Source organism: Saccopteryx bilineata, chromosome 2 (genome assembly GCF_036850765.1).
Source record: "Saccopteryx bilineata isolate mSacBil1 chromosome 2, mSacBil1_pri_phased_curated, whole genome shotgun sequence".
NCBI classification, from domain to species: Eukaryota; Metazoa; Chordata; class Mammalia; order Chiroptera; family Emballonuridae; genus Saccopteryx; species Saccopteryx bilineata.
The window spans coordinates 275039108-275063854 of NC_089491.1; the positions used below are offsets into that span (position 1 = coordinate 275039108).

General features: G+C 54.3%; 1 protein-coding gene across 1 annotated transcript in view; it reads left to right on the forward strand.

Annotated features, from left to right (window-relative positions):
* TMEM132C (transmembrane protein 132C) overlaps positions 1 to 23837 on the forward strand; it is a 214287-nt gene extending 190450 nt beyond the window's left edge. The window contains exons 5-9 of the mRNA XM_066260826.1: positions 4691 to 4834; positions 12808 to 13013; positions 14785 to 15058; positions 16186 to 16377; positions 21092 to 23837. Of these exons, the coding sequence (XP_066116923.1) occupies positions 4691 to 4834; positions 12808 to 13013; positions 14785 to 15058; positions 16186 to 16377; positions 21092 to 22288 (2013 nt within the window). The 3' untranslated portion in view covers positions 22289 to 23837. The remainder of the gene's footprint in view (positions 1 to 4690; positions 4835 to 12807; positions 13014 to 14784; positions 15059 to 16185; positions 16378 to 21091) is intronic.
* The last annotated feature ends 910 nt before the right edge of the window (positions 23838 to 24747 follow it).

Genomic DNA, 24747 nt, shown 5'->3' on the forward strand with positions numbered 1-24747 from the left:
GGCGTTGTGTATGTATTTGGGGTTCATCAGTGTAGTGGGGGCTGGTGCTCTGTCCCTTTTCGTGGCTGCATCATATTCCGCCATGGGCACAGAGTGCATTTCCACACTCATCTTCTCTCCTCGTGAGAGCCCTCGGGCAGGTGCCCCGTCCCCTTGTCTGGTCGGACTTGTCCCACACCATCTCAGTCCCTTCTCACCCCTCTGAGTTTGTGATGCTCCAGAAGTAATTCTGTGTTCTTTCTTTATTTAAAAATTAGAAGTACGACATGTTTGAAACACAGACCAGGGCAAAACCAATTTACATTTAGGAGGGCGAGTCGAATCGCAGAGTGTGTTTTCCCCGGAGCCACGGGCTTTGCTCAAATTGGAAAGGACACTGATTTAAAGGGCCTGACTCTATTGATTCTTCAGCAAAACAGAGCCGTGCTCCAGTTTGTCACGGAACGGGGGAGAAGGAACAGGAAAGGCGGAGAGAAACTGTTTAGACACACAGAGCTCCAAGGGACGACGTGCGCCTCGGTTGCGTTCTGCAGGCTCCCTCCGAGCCGGCGTGGCGGGGGCCGAGGGGGCTGCCACCCCTGTGCCCTCACACCGAGGGCCGCCTCCACCCTTGTGAGCAGGGGCTAGCCACTGGGATGGGGAGCGGCTCACGGCTCGGGGGTCCGGGGGTGGGCAGCAGCCTGTGTGCCTCCCTCAGAGCCCGCCCCTGGGGAGGTAAAGACAGGTGGCGTCTGCCCGCTGCCTGGCCCGCTCACACATCCTTCCTGGTCCGGCTGGGGTTGCAGCCAGTTTCTAAAGTCAATAAATACAGTGTGACGCATTTAAGTTGCGTGCTGGTCATGTCGCTGTGAATTTGACTCCAATGAAAGGGACTTGGGAGGAGCGGCCAGCACATAGAACCTGTGTCTGCTGTGTGAGGATCTCGCACACACGCACGCACGCACACACATGCACACACACACATTTAACTTCCCAGGAAGGCTGCCTTCCACCCGACACGCATCCCCTGCGAGTCCTTAGGACGCAGCATCCCACCTCCGCCGTCAGACCGGGCTCCTGTGTCTGTGTCTGATCCGTGGCCGGGTTGTCACTGTGGTTGCTGCTCCTGTGATGTTTGCTCTTGTCTGCAGGCCCATCACCGGGCCCAGAATACAGGGAAAGCCGGAAAGTACAATCCAGCCCAAACACGGCTCACTCAGGGGATCAGAGGATGAGGTGGGAGTTCCTTCCTTTCCGACCTCTCAGATGTACCACGCGGCTGAGAGAGGGGGCCACGGTCCCTCCTCCATGGCTCAACCCCAGGGTCCGGACCTGGGCCACACCTGCTGTTTTTCCTCCTCTCTCCGGCCCCAGAGTCCCTGCCACCGCCCCCCAGGTCCTGAAGGATAACATTCTCCAAACACACCCATGCCAGCTACCCTCCTAGCATCTCCCCTATGTGTTGTCATGACAACAGAATCTCTCCTCTTTTCCTCCACGGTACCAAACAGCTGTCTCAGGTCCTCTTTCCAATGTCACGTCCAGGGTTACGCTCGAATACTGTGTTTGTCAGCTTGGGCTGCCGTCACTGACCACCACCCACCGGGGACTTAAACAGCAGGACTCCCACTTCCCGCATCCTGGAGGCTGGACCATCCGAGGTCCTGGCGTTTACAGGGGCATTTTCTCCCTCAGCCTCTGTCCTCGGATGGCTGAGTTACACAAGGCGACCGTCCTGTCTGGCTTCGGCCAGCATGAGCTGGACGTCGGCCCCTGGTTAATGAACGCGTCCTAACGCAGCATGGGGTGGCCGGCTTGCTCACGCCCCCCACCCTGCCGTTTGCTCTATCTGCGTAAGCGGGGGCTTGTCGCTCTGGGTCACTGCTCTGTAACTCTGGGTGCACAGCCAGAAGCCATAAAGTGGCACCTGGTGACTCTTTGTGGCTGTCTAAGAGTTGACAGCTGGCAAGGTGGTGTGGCCCCGCCAGCCCCCTCCTTTGTAAAAAGGAAAGAGGTGAAGATCCCCAAGGTAAGCTGGGGTCAGGGTTGCATGGAGTTTGACAGTGCCGCTCAGAGAGGAATGCGGGGTCCTGGGGTCCCGGCGCCTGTGGGTGATGCACAGTCACCAAAACTGTGGGTGGGGAAAGTGATTTTTTTTTTTTTTTTACAGAGACAGAGAGTCAGAGAGAGGGATAGACAGGGACAGACAGGAACGGAGAGAGATGAGAAGCATCAATCATTAGTTTTTCGTTGAGACACCTTAGTTGTTCATTGATTGCTTTCTCATAGTGCCTTGACCACGGGCCTTCAGCAGACCAAGTAACCTTTTGCTCAAGCCAGCGACCTTGGGTCCAAGAGGGTGAGCTTTTGCTCAAACCAGATGAGCCCGCACTCAAGCTGGCGACCTCGGGGTATCGAAACTGGGTCCTTCGCATCCCAGTCTGATGCTCAATCCACTGCGCCACCGCCTGGTCAGGCGAGAAAGAGATTTTTAAATACAGGGGACCATCTCCCATGTCCTCAGCTGGTTTATCCTGGGGACCAATGGTCCTGTCACTGCATTCTCTGTGCCGGAAAGAGATATTGTTCAGTGAAAAATAGCTATGGTCCAACCATCCTTAATCTTTATGCTCATTCAGTGTAAGTCTAGGAGGTGTTAGGTAGAGGAGGGTGTGTGTATGTGAGAGAGAGAGACAGAGATAGAGAGAAGGAGAGGGAGAAGGACATGGAGAGAGAGATTGCTACCACCACTCGAAAGCTAATCACCATTAATCCATGAGGGAGTTTGGGGCTTAATGAAGCCATTAGCCAAAGGCCATTCTGCGGGAGAAAGTGGGAAGACTGAACTTGGAGCGCATTATCTGTAATGAACCTGAGAACGGACTTGGACTTGGGGGATTTCCGTGGTATTCTTAGCATCCATAATGGCCGACGGGCGAGCAGGAACCGCGGCCCCCGCTGCTGGAGCCCCGCGTTCTGGGCGTCTGGTGAGATCGGCGGTTTATTTCACTCCTGGCTGAGGGCACCCACCTCGGAGAGAGGATGACACTCTCCCCGCCACCGAGGCCTCTTCCTGCTGAGCTCCTGCTGAATGGCAGAAGGTCGTTTCTGTGTCCACGGTTGCTGCCCTGGAGGAAGAACTTAGAAAGCCTCTCTCATTGTCTCTCCCACTTCCAAGTTGAGCAGTGTTTCTGGAGAGGGACTTTGGGAGACATCTGCCCAAAGGGAAAAGGTGCCCGCAGACATCCCCCAAGCCGCCCCCTCTGGCCAGAAAGAGAAGGATTTTAAAAGTGCATGCGGGTGGTGCCTACCCTCTCCAAAGAGGACGTATTCTCTTTAGCACTTTGCAAATCACAGCATGCGTGGGAGAGGTGACACTAAGCCCTCAGCCTGACCTCCGTAGGGACAGGACACACCACCGTCCTCATGGCTGCAGTGGAGCGGGCCCCCGTGGGCAATAATGGAAGCTAGCTCGGTTTGCTTAAAAATTTACCTAAAATTATGAAGCCCTGGTTGTCTGGTGTCCCTTGCCAAGGCGTAGTGACCACGGGCATCCGGGGACACAGCTTCCCTGACTCTTGCTGCTGCTGTTGGATGGGCACCTGACTGTTCTTTCTCCCAACATCCATTCTGTCTTTTTCCTTTTTCCCCATAAGAGTCAGTCCTGGCAGGCACGTCGGTGACAGGGGCCCTCTCCTCCCTGGGGAAGGGACTGACACAGAACTCAAATGAGACCGACCGGGTTCTCCCTGCAGAGAATGTAAATGTTCAGCTGCGTGACTCAGGGGCAGGCGTGGTTGAAGGATTCTCTCCAGAGGGACAGCCCACCCTACCCTGTACGGAGAACCCTGGAAGCTGGTCTGGGTCCCGCCTTTCTGAGGCTGCCATCAGCTTTTGCGTTGATCCTGTGAGCTGCCCAGGACCTGTCCACTCAGCACCCACCTCAGCTTTCTGGTGCGGCTGAAACAAGTTGACGCACGTATATTGTTACAGTTCCGGAAGGCAGAGGTCAGACATGAGTCATATGGAGCTACCATTAAGGTGTCAGAGGGCTGTGTCTCTTCTAGAGGACCTGAGGACAGCCTCTCCCTTTTCTGGCTTCTAGATGCCACCCACGACTCCGGGCACGTGATAGCATCACTCTGAACTTGCCCGCCATCACCACATCGCTGTCTCTCTCTCTCTCTGACCGCCGTGGCTGCCTCTTCTAAGAACTCTGTGGTTAAACTGGGTCCACCCCAGGTAATCCAGGATAATTTTCCCACCTCCAGATCCTTAATCACAACTACGAAGTCCCTCTTACCGTGCAAGGGGACACAGTCACAGGCTCCAGAGATTGGGATCTGGGCTATTGGTGGGCAGGGCATTATTCAGCCAACTACAGCACCTTCTTGCTCACACTGTGGTCAGCTTCTGTTGCTCGCAGCCCAAACCTCACATATGTCATCCCTTCTCCTGGGCCTCGGCAATAGAGAGAAAAATAAAGAAATATTTTTTGGCTGTTATTGTGGGAAACCGGGAAGGTTGATCCTAAACAAACCAAATGTGGATTGCTCAGCGTTCTTGGGAAAGGGTCCCAAAGAACGGCCCTTTCGCCCTAGTTCCTAAGGTAAGGGCTGTGGCGTCTTGTCTGGATGCCGGGGCGAAGGTTTCCTCGTAGAGTTCGACAGAATAACTCCCTTGACCCTGGTGCGTCTGGTTCTTCCGGCAGGACACGGAACTTCTGAACACGGCCGTCCTCACGGGGAAGGCGGTGGCCCTGCCCATCAAGGTGGTGTCTGTGGAGGAGAACAACGCTGTGACTGACATCTCGGAGTCTGTCGAGTGCAAGTCCGCAGACGAGGACGTCATCAAGGTGAGTGGCTCTTTGACCACTGGGACTGAGCTGAGGGGAGCGTCCATCCCCCGGGCACCCATTCACTAAGGAAGGTAAGCCCCGGGGGAAATCAGAGGCGAACCAGCTCGGCTCACGCACCTCACGCACCTCACGCTCCCTAACATTCTCTTTATTTTGGCATCTGGACGATCCAGTTTGCACCAAGTGTGTGTTGGGCCCTAGGTCCAACCCTCGATGCCTCCAGGGGCCAAGGCGCAGGTGACTTTTGTGGGTGAAATCATAAATCAGACGCGCCGTGTCCTAGAAGGGCAGCCAGTACTCAAATAACGGCCAGTCGTAGCCAGAAAAAAATGTGAGTCCAGGGCCGCTCTGAAAAGAAGCTAAAAATTTGGGTGAATGTCACCTTGTTTTTTAGCACTGGTGAACGATTATAAATGGTTGGGTTTTTTTAACGGGAAAATGATTAAGAATACATCTGCCACATAGGTCTATTTCACTGGGGCAGCCATAGAAACCACTGTTCTGTAGGGCACAGGAGGAACCAGGGGCCGAATGCAGCCCACTGGCTGCTGGCTCAGGAGAGATTTATTGGGACCCGAGGACTCCTGTCTATTTCCATGTTGTGTGTGGTCACAACAGGGGAGTTCCGCAGTTGCAACGGACACCCCACAGCCCACGAGTCTGAAACATTCGTGTTTTTCCCTTTATGAGAGAAAGTGTCTGCCTAGAGCAGTGGTCGGCAAACTCATTAGTCAACAGAGCCAAATATCAACAGTACAACGATTGAAATTTCTTTTGAGAGCCAAATTTTTTAAACTTAAACTATATAGGTAGGTACACTCCTTATCGAGGTAGCGCCCACACATGGTATTTGGTGGAAGAGCCACACTCAAGGGACCAAAGAGCCGCATGTGGCTCGCGAGCCGCAGCTTGCCGACCAGGGACCTAGAGAAATCCCCGCACCTGGTCCACGTTGTCCTCCTGTGTGGCCTGTCTCACCAGCACCCACCGTGTTACACAAGGATCTAAGACGGCGTGAGACCTTTTCTAAGCCAGAAATGAAGCGTTTAGTCCTTATGTCTTCATTGATAATCCCAGAAAACACACCCGAAAAAAAAAAAGCTTTAAGATGCCCAAGAAACTATCCAGAGAAAGTCTTTGTCCCTCGAATGGACCCTGACCGATAGCCACTCAGAGACTTCTCTCTGGTACCCAAGACTCCGTGTGTGAGTAGAAAAGAACCTGACAATCTGTCAAGGATGGTGGGAAAACCCTCCCCTGCCAACCCCGTCTCCAGCACAGACAAGGGGCAGCCCAGCACTGCTCTGTCCTCTGCTCCCCCTGCCTGCCACCTTCACCAGGCCACCTTCACATGGTCGAAATTATGACAACAGCCTGCCAGCAGGTGGCAGTAAAGCATCCTGGCAACAGCTGGCTGTGTCTCCAGGGAGGGACGGATTTTCCTAACTCACCGCAAAGGGACTTACGGACTAATGAGTGGTGGCCCGGAACCCAAACTGCTTCACAGAAAACCCCGAAGAGCCTGTGCGAGGAGGGAGTTCGGGGTGAAGGACTAGACCACACTCTCCCGACAGAAACAAAGCACAGAGGCTAGGTGGAATTTGAACTTCTCCAATAGGTTACATTCAAGAAAAATAAAATACAAAAGAGACAGGTGAATCTGTTAAGAGTGCATTGTGATTAACCCACTGTATTCAGATACTGTTTCAACATGTAGTCAGTGTCAAAATAGTTACTGTAATAGTTGATATTTTGGCCACAGTCATTCAATTTTTACTTGATTGATTATTAGAGAGAAGGAGGAAGGGAAACAGAGAGAGAAAAACATCCATTTATTGTCCCACTTTATTTTGCATTCATTGGTTGATTCTTGTATGTGCCCGGACCAGAGATTGAAACCACAACCTTAGTGTATTTATTGGGTTGCATCAAGGATGTGCTGGACCCTGGGTCCAACCCCAAGCGCCTACGGTAGCCAAGCAATGCTCTAACCAGTGGAGCTACCCGGCCAGAGCTGGGCACTATCTTTCAGACCCCGCGGGCATCTTAGACTTGGAACACCTGGTCCACAGCTTTCCAGGTTCAAGTCCAGCAGAAATGAGACGCTACTCAGAATCCTGGACTTGCTGTCATTGGTCCAGCCTGAGCCGAGTGACCATTGCTGGACTGATCCCTGTGGTCAGGTCAGTGTGGCGCATTGTGGCCCCATCCGACCATGCACGTAGCTGATGTCAAGACCTGTTGGAGCACGTGGGCTGAGCATGGGGATCTGGGCAGGACCCCCCCCAAAAAAAACATATTTTAAAACCCATTACAGCAAAGAAGATGAGTAGATGTTGGGGCAACAAAAAATAACAAATGTCTCCTGTAGCTGAGCTGGGACTCAGATGCATCAAAACATCCAGTTGAGTATCCTCCATATGTACAACTTTCATCTGTTAGCGGTATCATCCTAAAGTTGTCTCAAAAAATTAAAGGATTTTTCTTTTCCTTCAAATAAAAATTGATGTTGCTCTAATGTTCCTTTTTGTAATACATGCTGAGACCGTGGAGACGGGCTCTGTCTTGTGGTGAGGCTGGCTATTGAGCGTAATTATCGGAGACACGCTTTTTAAAAAGAGAAAGAAGAGTTATAATTGAATGAATTTCTCGTCTTTGAGTGGGTTGGAGTGGCAAGAGGTCACAAGAAGAAGAGGACAGTACCACCAGCCTCAAGGATGTTTTTATTCATTTTGTTCTTTTTTTTTTTTTAATTTAGTGAGAGGAGGGGAGGCAGAGACAGACTCCTGCATGCACCCGACCGGGATCCACCTGGCATGTCCACCAGGAGGTGATGCTCTGCCCATCTGGGGTGTTGCTCTCTTGCAGCTGGAGCCATTCTAGCACCTGAGGCAGAGGCCATGGAGCCGTCCTCAGTGCCTAGGCCAACTTTGCTCCAATGGAGCCTTGACTGCAGGAGGGGAAGAGAGAGACAGAGAGAAAGGAGAGGGGGAGGGGTGGAGAAGCAGATGAGCACTTCTCCTGTGTGCCCTGGCCAGGAATCAAAACCAGGACTTCCACACACTGGGCCAACTGGCCAGGACTATTCATTCTTGTTTTAACTTAAAAAAATAGAAGAGCTGAAATAAGTTTTCACCAATTAAATGTGGAAAGGTCATATTTAACAAGAGAAGCATGGCTAGAGTCAGATAAGTGCTTTCGAATCCAATTCCAGCTCCTCCAAGCTGTGCATCTTTGGGCAAGTGGTTCAACCTCTCTGTCCACCCCTGAGGGGAATGGGAAACAGAGCTCACCCACAGTAAAAAAATGAGCGAGGAATTAAAAATACTTCAATCAACGCAGAGGCGGTAGGCTCTATGGCTGAGCCCTAGAGTCAAATGTCCGTGTTTCAGTCCTGACTGCCTGCCTCCCAGCTGTAGGACCCCGTACAAATTACACCACCTCCCTTGTCCCCTCAACTCCTCATTTGAAATACGGATGTGATAGAAACAAAAAAAAGTAGCTCGCTCACCAGTCATGGTGAGCGTTCGGTAGGATCATCCTCATGACCATCCAGGAGAACCCGGTGGACTGCACCCTGTGGCGAACGTTTGCTGTTGTTAGGAAGTGTGCAGTCACCCGGGAGATCCGTCCTGTGTGGGCACCGTGGGGAGGCCCTGTGAGGCCGGCAGCCCCCAGCGCCGGCCCCTGACGTGGGGAGCGTGTTCGGATGACCGATACCTGGGCCCCTTCTCTCCACCAAGGCCGACGGTTGTGGTTGCCTCGGCAACACTGCCCGGAGGATGTTGAGACCATTTCTGGCCACTTAGTTCTCTGTCGAGAGACCCACCTACTGTTGGTCCGTTGTTGGCAAGAAGAAACACCTGCCCAGCCGCCTCCCGGGGGCTCCTAGTGGCCCCTGCAGCCTGCCCCACCCGCCCCCACCCCACCCCACCCCGCGGGAGGATAGCTCAGGCCCACTCCTGACAGGGCAGGGTTCACTTTGCGTTCTGTCTGCCTGGAACAACACTAAAAATGAAGAGAACAGTGAGAAAATAAATCAGTCGATGCTGACACTTGGCTACAGTGAGCGGCGAGAGGTGGGAAGCCGGGGGAAAGCCGACGTGGGAGGCAGCCTGCCGAGCTGTGCGGGCCGCTGAGGGCCTGCCTGTCGTCACTCTGGGGGCCGCTGCCATCTTCAGTCCCTCTCAGTGGGGCCCCCAAACCCTCCAGCTTGGTGTCGGACACCAGCAAGATGCCAAGGTAGAAAACTCACATGCTTTCGGGGCTCAGGCTGGTAATGAAACTGTCTGTGGTGTTTTTCCAATGCTCATATGATGTTTTAAAAACACCCTGCAGGGTGGATGTGACCCTGGGACCACCAGTTCACAAGCTGCGACTCCCTCATTCATCTTTCAACATAGTTTTCTTGAGTACCTGCTATGTGCTTGGCTTTCGTCACCGGGGATATGACACTGAGCAAAACAGCTCAATTCCATGATTATGGTCTAGAGATAGAGAGCAAAGAATAACCAGAATAAATGGGTAAAACGGATAGGGTGTTGCAGTAACTCACACAGCCAGGAGAGGGGTGGGGAGGTCTGGGGAGTTGCGACTTTAAGTAGAAATGTCAGAAGGCCCTCTGGTGTTGGTGTTTGAGTAAACACCAGGAAGGCCTAGTGGGGGAGAGTGAGAAGGTGGGGACCCCGCGTCACCGACAGAACACGAGGCAGCCAGGCTGGCTGTGTTAGAGCCTTCCTAAGTGTAGGTTCACAGACCAAGACACACACTCGGGGGCAGAAGCCGTGGAAACCTGGTGCTTCTGTCTCTGAGCTTAATTTCTCTTTCCAGCCATGGTCTCCTAAGTGGCAAGAAAGTAAAAATATAAAAACAAACAAAAAAAATGCTACAGCAGGAGTGATTTCTGAACATGTTACATTTGAGATGCTCATTAGAGCTCGGAGCGGAGATGTTGGATAAGGTAGTTGGGTATCTGAAGGTTGGATCTGGGGCACTGAGCACAAAGATGGGATGTGAAGAGTCCTAACCAACAATTACAATAACGAGAGGGAGACGCTGTGTCCCAGTGTCTGTGTCCTCGCCACATTCTTATGAGATTCTAACCCCCAAGGGGATGGGAGGAGGTGGGATTTGGGGAGGTGAGGGGGCCATGAGGGTGGAGCCCTTGTAAATGGGATCAGTGCCCTCAGAAAAGGAACCCCAGGGAGCTCCCTTATCCCTTCCATGATGGCGGACACAGCGAGAGGGTGTCATCTGCAAACCAGGAAGTAGGTCTTCATGAGACACAGGCTCTGCCAGCACCTTGATCTTGGACTTTCAGCCTCTAGAACTGTGAGAAGTAAATGTTTGTTGCATGAGCCACGTGGTCTGTCATGTTCTGTTATATAGCGGTCCCAAGCCAACAGGGACGGGATGTATAAGTTGCCACGGAAACAGTATGCAGCAGAAGGAGCCATTGCATAATTTCAAGGCGTGAGTCTCCAACTGTGATCCCCGCATCCCCCGAGACCTGGTTGGAAGTGCGCAGGAGGGGCCCCACCCACAGCTGCTCCACCTGAGACTCTGGGGTGGGCTCAGTGGTCTGTGTGGATGAGGTCTCCATGAAGCTCACTCAGGTCTGAGAACCGGCTCGGCTGACACGAGTCACAACAGCTGGCCAGCAGGTGCCTCTGTCCCCTTCATGGACAGTGTGATGTCCTCTCCCCCAGGAGGCAGGTGATGTCCTCAGGAAGTCTCCAAAGACTGCATGACAACACAAGATGTCAGCTGATTGTGTGCTGCTCACCCGGAATCCACATGGCCACCCGCGTGTCCCCCTCCCCAGACATCAGTGACTACCACGTGTTCAGCCCACACGACTTCAACAGCCAAGTCAGCAGAGGCCAGAGGTCGGTTCTCTGCATGGGCAGCCCGCCCACGACGAAGGATGGGAAGGGTTTTCAGAAACAAATCTGGGGGACTGGAAAGAGCCCTGCGGGCCAGCCAGCTCGTGGTGTGACTCCACGGTTCCCACGCCAGCCACTTGAGGGGATGATTAATGTGTCCTGGGACTTCCCCAGACATTTATGTCTCCTTCAGGAATAGTGGGGACCGTGGCTTCTCCCGCGCCGCCACGCCATGCCCTCCACGTGCCTCTTTGTTATTTATATGTTCGGGAGCAGCGGGCTCCCCTCCCACCAGAGCTCAGAGAGGTAATAAATGGGGAGAGTCAATGGTCTGTGAATTACAACATTGATTAAGGAAGTGATCACTGATATAACTCTTGCCCGGCTATTATGCTAATGCCTGCCCAAAGCCCGACGGTGTTTATACGCTAATGACAGGTGCGGGACAGGGACGCAAATTGGTTTCCACCCTTCATCGGTATGTAAATGTTTCTAAACCACTCTCGACCGTGAGTGAGAAGATCGGCCTGTGTGTTCCCCTCCCAACCGCTCCGGGCACGGTCCCTAGCAGATGGGAGAATACACGGAGCCCGGCCCTCCCAGCTGCCCCTCCATACACAAGTGCGAGAGGAAGATAAAAATTGCGCCCGGGATGGCCATCGTTGTTCCTGGAAGGCGGGGGGAGCGTGGGAGACCAGAGGAGTTCATGGCTCAGCAGCGGATGTTATTTAACCGAGTGCACAGATGAGGGGTTTGGACAAGAGACAGAGAAGCAAATTGGCAATTACAGCTAAGTGTTTGGAAGGGCTGTGTGTGTGAAGGCTCCGTGAATGGCTTTATTAACTCAGAAGCATTTCCACAAAACTGGGTGACATGCGTTTCCAGAGCAAGGATTAACTTTCTGCCTAGGCTCCAAGGAGTCTGTGACACACACACCCCCAAAAAAGGTTAGGAGACATGGCTTGAGTGCTTTCTAGAAGCTTTCATAGGAACTTCTTGTGTTTCCACTGCTCTTGGCTCCATCTTACCTCAGTCTGTCACCACATGTCCCCTCACCCCAAGGTTCCTGTTTGGTTGTTTTAAAGTGAGCATGCCCATGAAAAAGGGTGTGTTTATCCATCCGTCCATCCATCCATCCATCCATCATCTATTCATTTATTCATCCATTCATCATTGACCTATTCATCCATCTACCCAACTCATTCACCTACCCATCCATCCATTTACTTATCCATCAATCTATCCATCCATCCATCCATTCATCCATCATCCATTCATTTATCTTTCCATTCATCCATTCACCATCCATCCATCCACCCATCCATCCATCATCCATCATCCATCCATCCATCTATCCATCCACCATCCATCCATCCATTCATCTGTCCATCCATCCATCCATCATCCATCCATCCATCCATCAATCATCCATCCATCCATCATCCATCCATCATCCATTAATTTATCCTTCTATTCATCCATTCACCATCCATCCACCCATCCACCCACCATCATCCATTCACCATCATCCATCCATCTATCCATCCATCCATCAATCATCCATTTATCTATCCATCATCCATTCATTTAACCTTCCATTCACCATCCATCCATCCATTCATCCATCCACCATCATCCATCCACCATCATCCATTCATCCATCCATCCATCATCCATCCATCCATCCATCATCCATTCATTTATCCTTTCATTCATCCATTCACCATTCATCCGTCCATCCATCCACCATCATCCTTTCACTATCATCCATCCATCCATCCATCCACCATCCATCCATCCATCCATCCATCCAACCCTTCAGTATCCATTTTGCTGAGCTCCTCCTGAGCAGCTGGTGTGAGGAACCAAGACATCAAAGATGACCCAGGCATCCCTCTTGCCTTTAAGGACCTCATAGTTTGGCAGTTGATATGGGCCCATGAGAAGGGGGATCAGTGTAAATCACATCTTCTAAACTTGGCTATGCCTCCGTTAAGCAGTGTGCTTTGAAAGCAATAAAAATGCATGGACAGACAGTCTCCAGGCCCTGTAAATTCCTTCTCCATCCCCTCTCTGTCCCCACAGGTGTCCGACCGCTGTGACTATGTCTTTGTCAACGGCAAGGAGATGAAGGGCAGGGTGGACGCGGTGGTGAACTTCACCTACCAGCACCTGAGCGCGCCGCTGCACATCACCGTGTGGGCGCCCCGGCTGCCGCTGCACATCGAGGTCTCAGACACTGAGCTGAGTCAAATCAAAGGCTGGAGGGTCCCCATCGTGACCAGTAAGAGGTGAGCCAGGGCCAGGAGCCGCACTGGAGAGAGCATGACCACAGCTTTGTTTCTCCGTCTCCCCATTAAAGGAGGCAGTGCGGGGCCTGGCGCACAGTAGGCGCTGCTGGTATCATGGGGAGGAGAACAGGCCAGGAGAACACGACCAGGCAAGGAGGCTATCGAATGGCAGGGTCAGCATCAGGCCTGGCCACCTGCCACCTGCACGGGGGCTTGGGATGGACTGACCTCTGAATGTGCCCCCTGAAACAATGAGACAGAAGTCACACATTTTCCTAGCCCCCCCCCCCAACCCCAGGGGAACTTACGTTTTGGGTTACTTTCTCTTTAAGTGAAATGGGGATCTCTTTTTCTGTGGTTTTGAACTCTATAAGCATGAACAGCTCTATGCCTATGAAATTATTTGTGTAAAATGTAGTTGCATATATACTGGACTATGGTGACCATTTGCTCACACACACACACAAACAAACACAAAAGACTTTCATTTATTCTGTGTGACTGCTTGTTGTATATAGGAGTTTGGGGTCCTGTGTGCCCAGCTCCATGGCTGCTCGTTAGACACACAAAAGTTACAACAGAGTTCCCAGTTTTCTGCCTGGAATCCCCTGTCCTTAACGATCAGGGCTATTTCCCTAGCTGGGTCCCAGGCGCCAGCCTCTTCGAGCTCAGGTCTAAGCGCCTCTGGGAGGGGAACTGGCCAGACAGATGCTGAATCCCTCTCTGCGAGGAGCAACGTGGCCCAGCTAGAGTGTGGGGGGCGGCCATGCATCCAGCCAGTATTTCAGACCACTCAGTGGTCACGAGTGGCCAGGAGATGGCACAATCAGGAGTGGTGGGCTGCACACCCCAGCCCTGCAACTTGGCAGCTGTGCGCTCTTGGGCACGCTGCCAGTAACCCCACCCCACCCCGCCGCCCCCATGCCTCGGGTTTCTCACCTGCAGCGTGAGAATAAGTACACCGCTCACAAAAAGTAGAGGATATTTTACAGCTTCATATTCATGTTGAAATATCCTCTCATTTTGGTGAGCAGTATATTTAGCGTGTTGTCTCATCATCTTATGAGACGGAAGAGAGTTTATCTGCGTGGAGCTTGGAAGGGTGCATCTCCAGTGTGTAGTGCGGCTCTGTCCCACAGAATATTCTAGACACATGCTGTCCACTATGGTGGCCACTGGTCCATGTGGTTACGGAGTGATGGAGAAACTTAATTTCTTCACGTATTCAATTTGTATCCATTGAAGTTACAGTGCAGGCCCTGGCCGGCTACCTCAGTGGTAAAGCGTCAGCCTGGTGTGTGGAGGTCCCGGGTTCGATTCCCGGCCAGGACACAGAGGAGACGCTCTCGTCTGTTTCTCCACCCCTCCCCCTCTCCTTTCTCTCTATCTCTCTGTTCCCCTCCCACAGCCAAGACTCCATGGGAGAAACGTTTGCCCGGGCGCTGAGGATGGCTCCATGGCTTCCACCTCAGGTGCTAGAATGGCTCCTGTTGCAGTGGAGCAACATCCTAGATGGGCAGAGCATTGCCCCCTGGTGGGCAGAGCATCGCCCCCTGGTGGGCATGCCGGGTGGATCTCGGTCAGGCACATGCGGGAGTCTGTCTGACTGCCTCCTTACTTCTCACTTCATAAAAATACAAAAAAATAAGAAATAAAAAATAAGAAGGAGGCGTCTGACGCCCTGTGTGGCCCCGATGCCCCCACCGAATGCTGTCCGCTGGAGGCGGAGCCCATTCCCCAGACCTGAGCGCACCCCACCCCTTTCCCACAGGCCCACGCGAGAGAGCGAGGACGAGGACGAGGAGGAGCGGCGAGGCCGCGGCTGTGCCCTGCAGTACCAGCATGCCACGGTGCGCGTCCTTACCCAGTTCGTGTCCGAGGGCGCCGGCCCGTGGGCACAGCCGAGCCTTCTGCTCGGCCCCGACTGGCACGCGGACATCACGCACTTGGTGGCAGACTTCATGAAGCTGGAGGAGCCCCACATCGCCACGCTGCGGGGCAGCAGGGTCCTGGTCGGGCGGGAGGCCGGGATGACCACCCTGCAGGTAGGAAGCGGGGCTCGGGAGGTTGGCATGTCTGATGCAGAGCCCTGTGGGCACCGGGGAGGCTGGCAAGGTGGGTGGGGCTTTGTGGCCAGTTCTTTGTCCCCGTGATGGTGTCTGCGGATAGCAGACGGTGAGCCTCGGCCAGCTCTTCGAGTCCCAATCTCCTTCTGAAAGGAATGGAGACAGTGGTGGCACTTAGCTCCCTGCGGGACCCTCTCCCTTCAGCATCCTTCATGCCCACACTGCCCAGGACTCCCCCACCCCACCCTGGACCCTCCTCCTTAGCACCCACCTCGCTCCGTGCTCTTAGAAATGCCCTCCCCGCCCCTCCGCTATGCCTGGCCCCTCCAGTGTCCAGGGGAAAATGCCTCTCTCCTCTCTTCTTTCTGTAAATCACTATCATTCCACCGTTTATTCATTCAACAAACTCCCTTCAAACTCCTCCTGCCTCTGGTGCTCAAGGGAGCATCTAGAACAGTGGTGTTTCAGGACAGACAATAAAGGACCTGGGAGGGGGTCTTTTCCACAAGCCCTCAATTCCCACCTTGTCCCTTCCTCCCGTTTGGCATGTCATTCTGCATCCTTGCGTGAGCACCAGACGGGGAAGTGGCTGTCCCTGTCCGTCACTGCCCCCGGGATGTCTGCAGTCCAGCGCCGGGCGTGTGCTGTCAGGCAGGAAGTGAGATTGCAGCAGAGGACCATGCTGCTGGCGTGTGCAGGAGGCCCACCCCGGAGGACTGGTCATCCAGTGCCCCCCGGTGACTTCCACGGGTCACTTAGAATGTGACTCGGGTGGCCCTCTTGGGTCCGCCAGCAGGATGGGTTGTACGTTGGACAAGCCTGTCTCATCTCAAGAGAGGGGCCGTTTCCTTTCAAAAACAAGATGGATTTTAATACTTATTTCAAGTCTTCTAATAGCTAGAAGTATAAAATGTCCCGGGGAGGGGTGACTTCACTCCTCACAAAGGCACCACCTGGGCTGGCGTGCTGGGTAAGGAAGGTAGCCCTGTGCTGCTCCCTGCCTTCCGGGACTCTGGCCTGTGTGGGACAAAGGGATGTGTCCAGGGAGGGTCCCAACCGTGGATACGGCTATGACAGACTTGGCTGGTGTCCTGCCCGTCCCTCAGGTGCTGTCCCCGCTGTCGGACTCCATCCTGGCAGAGAAGACGATAACCGTGTTAGAGGACAAGGTGTCACTGACGGACTTGGCCATCCAGCTCGTGGCTGGGCTGTCCGTCACCCTCCACCCTGGCACGCAGAGCGGCAAGGCCATCACGGCTGTGGCCACGGCAGAGGAGCTGCTGCGGACCCCCAAACAGGTGGGAGCCCAGCGGCCGGGGGCGGAGAGGAGCAGGCCGCTCACTGGGCCTGGGCCCGCAGAGAAGGAGGGAGGGGGGCCCGGGGACGGGGTGGCTGAACCTCGTCCGGGATCGCAGGCTGGCTCATGGCCTGCAGAGGCGCTGGTCTGACCCACCCTGATGCGGGGCGGACCGGCCACATTGTCCGAGGGGAGGGGTGTGTGCTCCAGTGGAGTGAAGACATACCCCAGTGCACAGGGTGTGCTAAGGACCTGCGTGTGTAACAACCTGCCCCACCTGGCGGCTTAGGGCAGAACCCACCTGTTCCCTCCCTATCTGCAGCTCGTGGGAGGGGCGTCCCCAGCGGGCTCAAGGTCTCCCAGGCTGAGCAAATCGGTGGTCTGAGCTCTCAGCCGGACGCTCACACGCTCATTCATCCTGTCGGCAGAATCTGCCCCTCGTGGTTGTAAGACTGCAGCACCCGTGTCTTTGCTGGCTGTGATCGGGAGCCTGTGTCCGCATCCTAAGCTCGCCTCTGTTCCTTCTAACTGCCCTACCTGCTCCCCTCATCTTCACACCCAGCATTGGTTTGGGGTGAGGGCTGGGTGTCTTCCCATCATTAAGCCTGACCCCTCCTCTGCGGCCAGCCCGCCAGAGGAGCCCCGTGTTCGCCAAGGCCTGTCTATGTCACCACCCCCCCCCCGCACCCCCTCCCCTGTAACCTGGGCCCATTGCCTTCCCTGTGCCAGGGTGTGATATAACCATGGGGCGGTGTCTCACACGCCAGGTGCCCAGGGTTAGGGGGTTAGGGCGGGCCGTTCCATGCTCACGTGCTGAGAGCATGGGCCACGGGGACCTGTGTGGCATTCGTACCCGCGTCCAGCCCGCGTGACTCGGAGGCGAGAAGTCAGCAGGGTGCTCCCTGGTTTAGAGACAGCAGAGAGCGCGGAGCTGGGAGGGAAGTGGGGAAACAGAGCGGAAGGCGGGGGGCTGCTTGCTGAGAGTAATTCCTGAGGAGAGGATGGGCGTTGCCACCTCCCTGGCGTGGGCCAAGGCTGCCTGTCCCCATCCGGCTTCGCCGCCTGGCTGTCTAATCCCAGTGCTGACACGGGGCTGGGGGAGTTTATGGATGCTGCTCACCCAATGTGCAGACGTGACCCCTTGGTAGGATGTGGCTCTAAGTCACCCCTGGGCACGTGTTCTGTGAAGTCCTGCAGAATCTCTCCTCTTTGGGGAAATGTGTTGGCTCCGCCCTCCCCTGCCCCCCTTGAGAAGACACTGTCGTCCATCCTCGCCACAGTCCACTACTAGGGGGACAGAGTGTCGGTCATGCAGGGGGGCTGACGGAGACAGGGTGCCGCTCGCCCGGGGGGCTCCAAGGGCTTCATTCAGACCCTCTGTCATTGGGGGTGGAAGGGGAAGGCTTGCTTTTAGGCTCAGTCCTTCCTGCCTCTCGAGTCTGTGAAGAAAAAATTAATTTAAGATGAGACATCAGCCAAGACGCACTTGCAGACCACAGGAACAACATGTTTTGTAGTGGCCCTTGGGGTGGGGAAGGCTGGTGCCTTGCTCTTGAGAGTTTCAACTTTGAAATGCAAATTCCGAGGGATTCACAAGCAGGAGACTATGAGGACGGGACCATTGGCTTTTTCTGCCCCCCCCCTCCGCCCCCCAGCCCCAGGGCCTCATCTGTTCTAAAAGAAGTGAGGAGAGAACAAGGAAAGAAACCTGGTGTGAATGGCTGTGATTTAGGCATCGGAAGGGGATGGACGAGTCCGGTTGTGTGATCAGCTGGTTGATGGGGTCAGAGAAGGACAGGAAGCAACATGACTCAGCCAGAGTGGCTGTTGTAGCTTCGGTTTCTCCAGAACCCAAAGCTGGGATGAGGAATCACGTGCCAGGATGTTGTTTGGGGGCTGAAGGGGACCCTGGGGTGGGCGAGACAGGCAGGGAAGGGGGCATGGTGCAGGAAGGAAGCGCTGATGATGGCCCCTTGGAGAGAGCATGGTCCCAGCTCAGCCACCAATGGGACTCCAGAGCTGAGGCTGCTGGGAGAACAGTCAGCCGGGATAGGAAAGGCAAGACCATCCTTGTCCCAGAGCGGCAGGGACGCTGGGAGCTTGCCTGTGGACGTGAAGAGAGACACAGACCTAAATATAACTCTGCTCGGAGGGTCCTCTGTGGGGAGTGGCCCCTGCAGGTGTCAATTACTCAGCAGGGCTGGCTAGGAGTTTGGCCACATGGGCTGGAGAATGCCCTCGAGCCACAGCAAACAAACAGCACACACACAGCTGGCAGATTCATAGCTGATGGTGCAGCAAGCCGCAGGACAGAAGCTGGCAGCAGTAGCCATGGATGCTGCCCCATCTCTGGGTGCAAGCCTCCTCACCTGCTACAGGCACCCTGTTCTGTCCAAGGTGTCCATGACAAGTGAGAAAGACCTAACTTGGGTGACCTAAGCAGACAGCAGGATTTAGCAGTCCATGCCTAGACATTGCCATCTTCCATGGGTTGAACTGTGTCAGCAGAAACCTCCATTTTTTGTGTGTATTTGATTTAAGTGAGAAGAGGGGAGATAGACAGACATCATGCATGTGCCTGGACTGGGTTCCACCCAGCATTCCCTCCTGCCAGGGCTGATGCTCGAATACCAAGCTATTTTTAGCACCTGAGACTGACATGCTCGGATCAACCAAGCTATCATCCACACCAGGGACCAAGCTATCATCCGCACCAGGGACTGATGCTCAAACCAATCAAGCTGTTGGTTGAAAGAGGGGGAAAGGAAGTGAAGGGGGAAGGGTGGAAAAGCAGATGGTTGCTTCTCCTGTGTGCCCTGACTGGGAATCGAACCCAGGACTTCCACACGCCAGGCTGGCGCTCTACCACTGAGCCAACCAGCCAAGGCCAGGAAACCTTCATTTTTCTTGCTGACATTTTCTCTCAACTCTGGAGAATATCCAGGCCGGATCTCTTTGAACATTGACTCCCCCCAACCCCCCAACCCACACCCCACCCACCCCATATGTTTTCCTTCTGGAGCGTCTAACAAAAAACCACATGGTCAGCCTCCTTCTCTTCCTTCAACCTTCGTTTCCTATTTTTCTTTTTAATCCTGTGATTGAGTTTTGGCTGACTCTCTTGGCTCTGTCACCCGGCACACAAATTCTCTCCTCAAACGTGTAATCCGCAGTTCAAAGGGCCCGGGGGGCAACTGATTGCAGCTGGCGTACTTGTCCTCTTCCCGGAGCTCCCTGTGCTTCCTCCGCAGCTCCCCGTTTGTGTTTCGCCCCGTCCCTCTCTTTCCCTCTGGTTCCACATCTCCCCATTTCCCTTTGTTGTATTTTGTGGCCATTTCAGGTGGTTGGCTTTCTTGTTCTCTTCTGTCAAATCCTCGGTCCGCCGATCTCGGTGGGAAGTCTTGACGGGGCCTCCCTCGAGGTAGGGACTGTAGCTATGTCCTTTTATCACGCACGCCCGGTGGGTGAGCTGTGGTCCCTCTGCTTCATTTTGTTGCCATGGCGTTCCTGTGTAGGGGAAGCGAGTGGACACAGGGAAACCTCTCAGGGCAGAGGCTGGTGCCCGGGAAGCACACGGAAGTCTCGGCTGTCCGCCCCCTTTGCGGGACACCAAAGGTAGCCTCGTCCTAATGCGTGCGCCCTGTGACGGTGTCTTCTTATGTGGCAAAGGCGGCTTTGCAGATGTGATTAAGGCCGAGATGGAGAAGTGCCCGTGGATTACCCAGATGACGGACGTGCCATACCAGGCTCAGGGTCATCACGGGGGTCGTTACACAAGGGTCGCGGGCGCGGCCACCGGAGCAGGAGGAGGCATGAGTATCTGGCCGCGTGCTCCGTGACGCTCAGTGATAGTAAGCCCACGGACCCGAGTCTCGGTTAGGGGTTCATGGGGTTTCCCTGCTGCAGATTCTGCGGGCACTGCCGCTGTCCGTCCACACTGGCTCTGGTTTACATGATGGTGATTCTCTAATTTGTGCCGCGAACTGGCATGGCTAGTAATTCCAGGTCCTGAGTGGGAACGGCAGAGAATTAAGAAAACAGACTTAAAGAGGAAAAGGATGGGTTTGAGAGGTCTCTTTGCATTGCAGAGATAGCTTACAAAAGGCAGGCGAGTCTCCAGCCCCTTACCTGCTTTATTTATAGGGCAAAGTGAGGTCACTAGCAAATCAAAGAGATCATTAAAACAAAGTCACATTTCCAAGGCATTTCAAGAATTCTCCCAGGTGCAGAAAATCCCCACCATACATAACATCTTAACTTCACAAAACAAAGGATAAAAAGGAAATTGCCTCCAGTCTTTCCTAGGGACATGGTGGACAGGACAAGTATAAGCAATCCAGCACCACAGCTAACATGGAGGTGTGGAAAACATGGAGGTGTGGAAAACATGGAGGTGTGGAAAAAACAGCCTTTAGCAACTTCACTAAGCAAGTGAGGTGGGGGGGTTCCGGGCAGACTGTCAGCTTTCTGCCTGTTCCCTACACCTGTCCCCAAAAATCTAAACCACAAAGACCCTGTCTGCTTGGGGTTCCTAACAGATTTGATGTAAAACCTAAATGTTTTCTCCCCAGATTTTTCAGTTATTGAGTCTGGGTCTTGAGTCCTGCCCCGACCCCCCCATTTTGGGGGGTTCAGTTTGAGGAGGGAGCAGGGAAGGTCCAAAGAGCTGAGGCGCTGACCCCACCCGGGCCCTCTAACTGGCTGTCTCTCCGCAGGAGGCCGTGGTCAGCACTTGGCTCCAGTTCAGCGACGGCTCAGTGACGCCCCTGGACATCTACGACACCGAGGACTTCACGCTGACCGCCACCTCCCTGGACGAGGCCGTGGTGTCGGTGCCCCAGGCCCGCTCCCCTGGGCAGCCTGTCGTGGTGGCCGAAGGGGAGGGCCAGGGGCCGCTGGTCCGCGTGGACCTGACCATCGCAGAGACCTGCCAGAAGTCCAAACGCAAGAGCGTCCTGGCCGTGGGCATGGGCAATGTCAGGGTCAAGTTTGGCCAGAACGATGTGGACTCGGGCCCCGGCAGAGACCACGATGATGGCGAGGGCCAGATCAAGAACCACGCCAGCGACCGGCGGCCAAAGGGCGGGGACCCTGAGCGCGCGGGCCAGGACGGGCACTTGCCAGGGGGCAGCCCATCGCTGGAGCGTGAGGAGGGGGCCCTCCGCAGGGGCGGCCCCACAGCCAAGTCACTGCTGGACAACAAGGCAGCCAAGAACAGCCGGCTGGACGGGGGGCGGCTGCCTGCGGAGGGTCAGCTGCAGAACATCCCCCTGGACTTCAGCAACTTCCCAGCGCAGGTGGACCTCCCGCAGGCCGGGGCCGGGCCGGGGGACGGCGGCCCGGTGCCCACGGCCCGCGGCCTGAGCGACCTGCAGATCGGCATGTACGCCCTGCTGGGCGTCTTCTGCCTGGCCATCCTGGTCTTCCTGATCAACTGCGCCACCTTCGCCCTCAAGTTCCGGCACAAGCAGGCGCCCCCGGAGGGCCAGGTGTCCATGACGCATGCGCACGACTGGGTGTGGCTGGGCACCGAGGCCGAGCTCCTGGAGAACGTGGGCGAGGGGTCACCGCCGCCCGATGAGCGCACGACTGTCCTGGACCGCAGCCCGGGGGGCTGTGAGGACAGCAGCCACCTCCTGCTCAATGGCGGTGGCGCCCAGCGGCCCACGCAGGGCCAGGGGCACCGGCCGGGGAGGGACCAGAAGCACGAGCCCCTGCACTCGCCCACCTCCAAGAGGAAGAAGGTCAAATTCACCACCTTCACCACCATCCCCCCCGACGACAGCTGCCCCACCGTGAACTCCATCCTCGGCGGCCAGGACGAGGACATCAAGTGGGTGTGTCAGGACCTGGACGTGGGCACCCCCAAAGAACTCAGAAACTATCTGGAGAAATTTCAGGACAAAGTGTAGGCCCCTCGGGCCACAGGGCCCCGTGCCTGGTCCCCTCCTCCCTTCCAGAGTAGACCCTGGGGAGGGATCCTGGGAGGGCAGGTGGGCGTCACCACGGGTTGGACAGGGACACGCTGGGGGGGACCCTCCTAAACCCATTGGACGCTTTGAAGCCATGAAGAGGTGTGGGTGTTTTTTTTTTTAATTTGTAATCAAAGCTTTTTTAGCAGTTGGTGAGGGCAGATTTTCTAAAGTCAGCAGAAGGGACCCTGGGAGCTCAGCTGACTGTGACCCTGCACTCGCGGCAGGCCAGGTGACGGAAGCTATTTTACAAGTCCAAGTCCAACCCAGTCAAGCTACCAAAAATGATTTGTTAAAAAAAATGCAAAAAGATAAATAAAAAGAGACAGAAATAATCACCTGTTTATATTTCTAATAGAGGAACAATAAGATAAACCTTCTTTAGGGCCCTCGTAGGGGCGTTTCCATGTAAGTTCAGCGTCACCTTTCCTGAGGACTGTCCACATGGGCTGGGGAGGCCATATTCCGGAATGTTGGTCACGTCTGGGGACAGACCTGAGGATCTCTACATCTTGATTTGCTCATCTTGTCTTTTTCTGTATTTCCTTTCTCCCCATCTTTTTTTCTTTTTGTGCCCCAGACTTCCACTTGATTTCTATTTCGTGTTTATTTCTGAGGATCAAATGGCATATTCTTCCCAAATTAAACGTGAATCCTATTCTTAGTCATTAAGTGGAGTCTTAGAAACGATGTCCCTTTGATCATTCATTCTTGGAGTGAGTTGGCCGCCTTCCTGTATGTCTGCAGCCTTGTTGATGTTTGCTGGGCATCTCCGCGTAGCGTTCTCAGAGGTATTTGGGGGTCCCCACCCACCACCGTGACCGTCAGAGACCCCCAGGGACAAAGCTGCCGTGTGGGATGTTGTCAGAGGCTATTCAACACAGTTGGGCAGCCAGCAGCATGAGCCCTGCTGGGCCCCCCAACCACCACCCCTCAACCATGTCGTCACTGACATTGTGTGGAGCCTCTTCCATCAGGGAAGGTTGGGTCAAAGCCCCAGGAGAAAGACCACCCCACTCCCCAGGGTGGTCCGCATCACCTTGTGGGGTGGCTCTATCAGGAAACTTACTGACGTTGAGACATGAACAAAGATAAGAAATTAGGGGAGTGTTTTTAAGTTGTTTTTCTGACTTTATTAAGCGGGGCAAATCAGCACAAATTGAAAAGGTAAAAAAAATATATATATATATATCTATGTTAGATTGCCAATCAACTGTGTTTTTTAACAGCCTAACTGTGTAACAGCACATTGCGAATTACATTCATCCAAAGAGCTCGTCCACGGGGGAGCAGACACTACATGGCCAAGCTGCCCCTTCGCGACGCTGGCTCCACCCATCACGGCCTCCGCTCGGACACCCAGGATGTCCCTGGGATGCGTCTTGGTTTTATTTTTGTAACCGCTAAAATCAGTAGCTAAGACAGGGTCCTTGAAGCCTCGTGATCTTAGCTGGACCCCTCCAAAAAAAGATATTTCTAGCACATATTAGAGGTGGAAAGAGGCGCTATTTATTTATACCTGTGATGTTCATTGTCATTAAAATGCTTCTGTGGCTCGATCGGTCTGTGTCTTGTGGGGTGTGTCTTATTTCACGTGACGCCTAGTTTCCCTCCCCAACAAACGTACACCTCGCTGAAGAGGTGACCTGCCTACGAGGCCGATTTGTTTCCCCCTCCTACGCAGATCCGGGGTGATGCCCAACAAGGACACTCTCAACCCCCTGGCCGCCATCCACCACGACCCAGATCATGCTCGGATGCGCAGGACGGCTGATCAAAAGCAGTTCGGTGAGCCGGGGCCTGTGACCCTGAAAATAAAAGGCCCACAGTGAGAGGCGACAACCATGTATTTGAGATTAAAAGAAAGAAGAAGACTAGCTATCCGGGAAGCACTGATTAAGGCGGAAGCCCAGACAGCGTTCCAGTGAGGAGAAGGAGGTGACAGGTGTTGATGAGAAAGGGGAGGGGAAGGTTCCATCCCGAGAGGGAAGGTGCTGCTGGTGCCGAGCAGGTAACACAGTACCACTAACTCGAAACAGTGTCACCGGCTCAATAGTTACAGTATCTGCTTTCTAGTCATCTTTGCACAGCTCTTTGGGACACACTGTTGCCCTAGGCCCCACACAAACAAACGTTACTTTGTCCTATTTTCCCATCCCACAGTTTTAGGTGTAAGGACATGCAGACGGCAGCTCTAACTCCAATTTAAAGTGGTTCCATTTATATTATGTTTTATAGGCAAAAAAAAAAAAAAAAAAGTGAGGGACATTTCTAACCAGTTCCTGGGTTGTGTCCGACACTGCAGATCTGCGACCCACACCTGAGGAACTCCCCATCTCCATTGAAGAGAAGCCATGGCTGTGAGTGGAAAAATGCATGGACCTCTCACCTGGGGAACA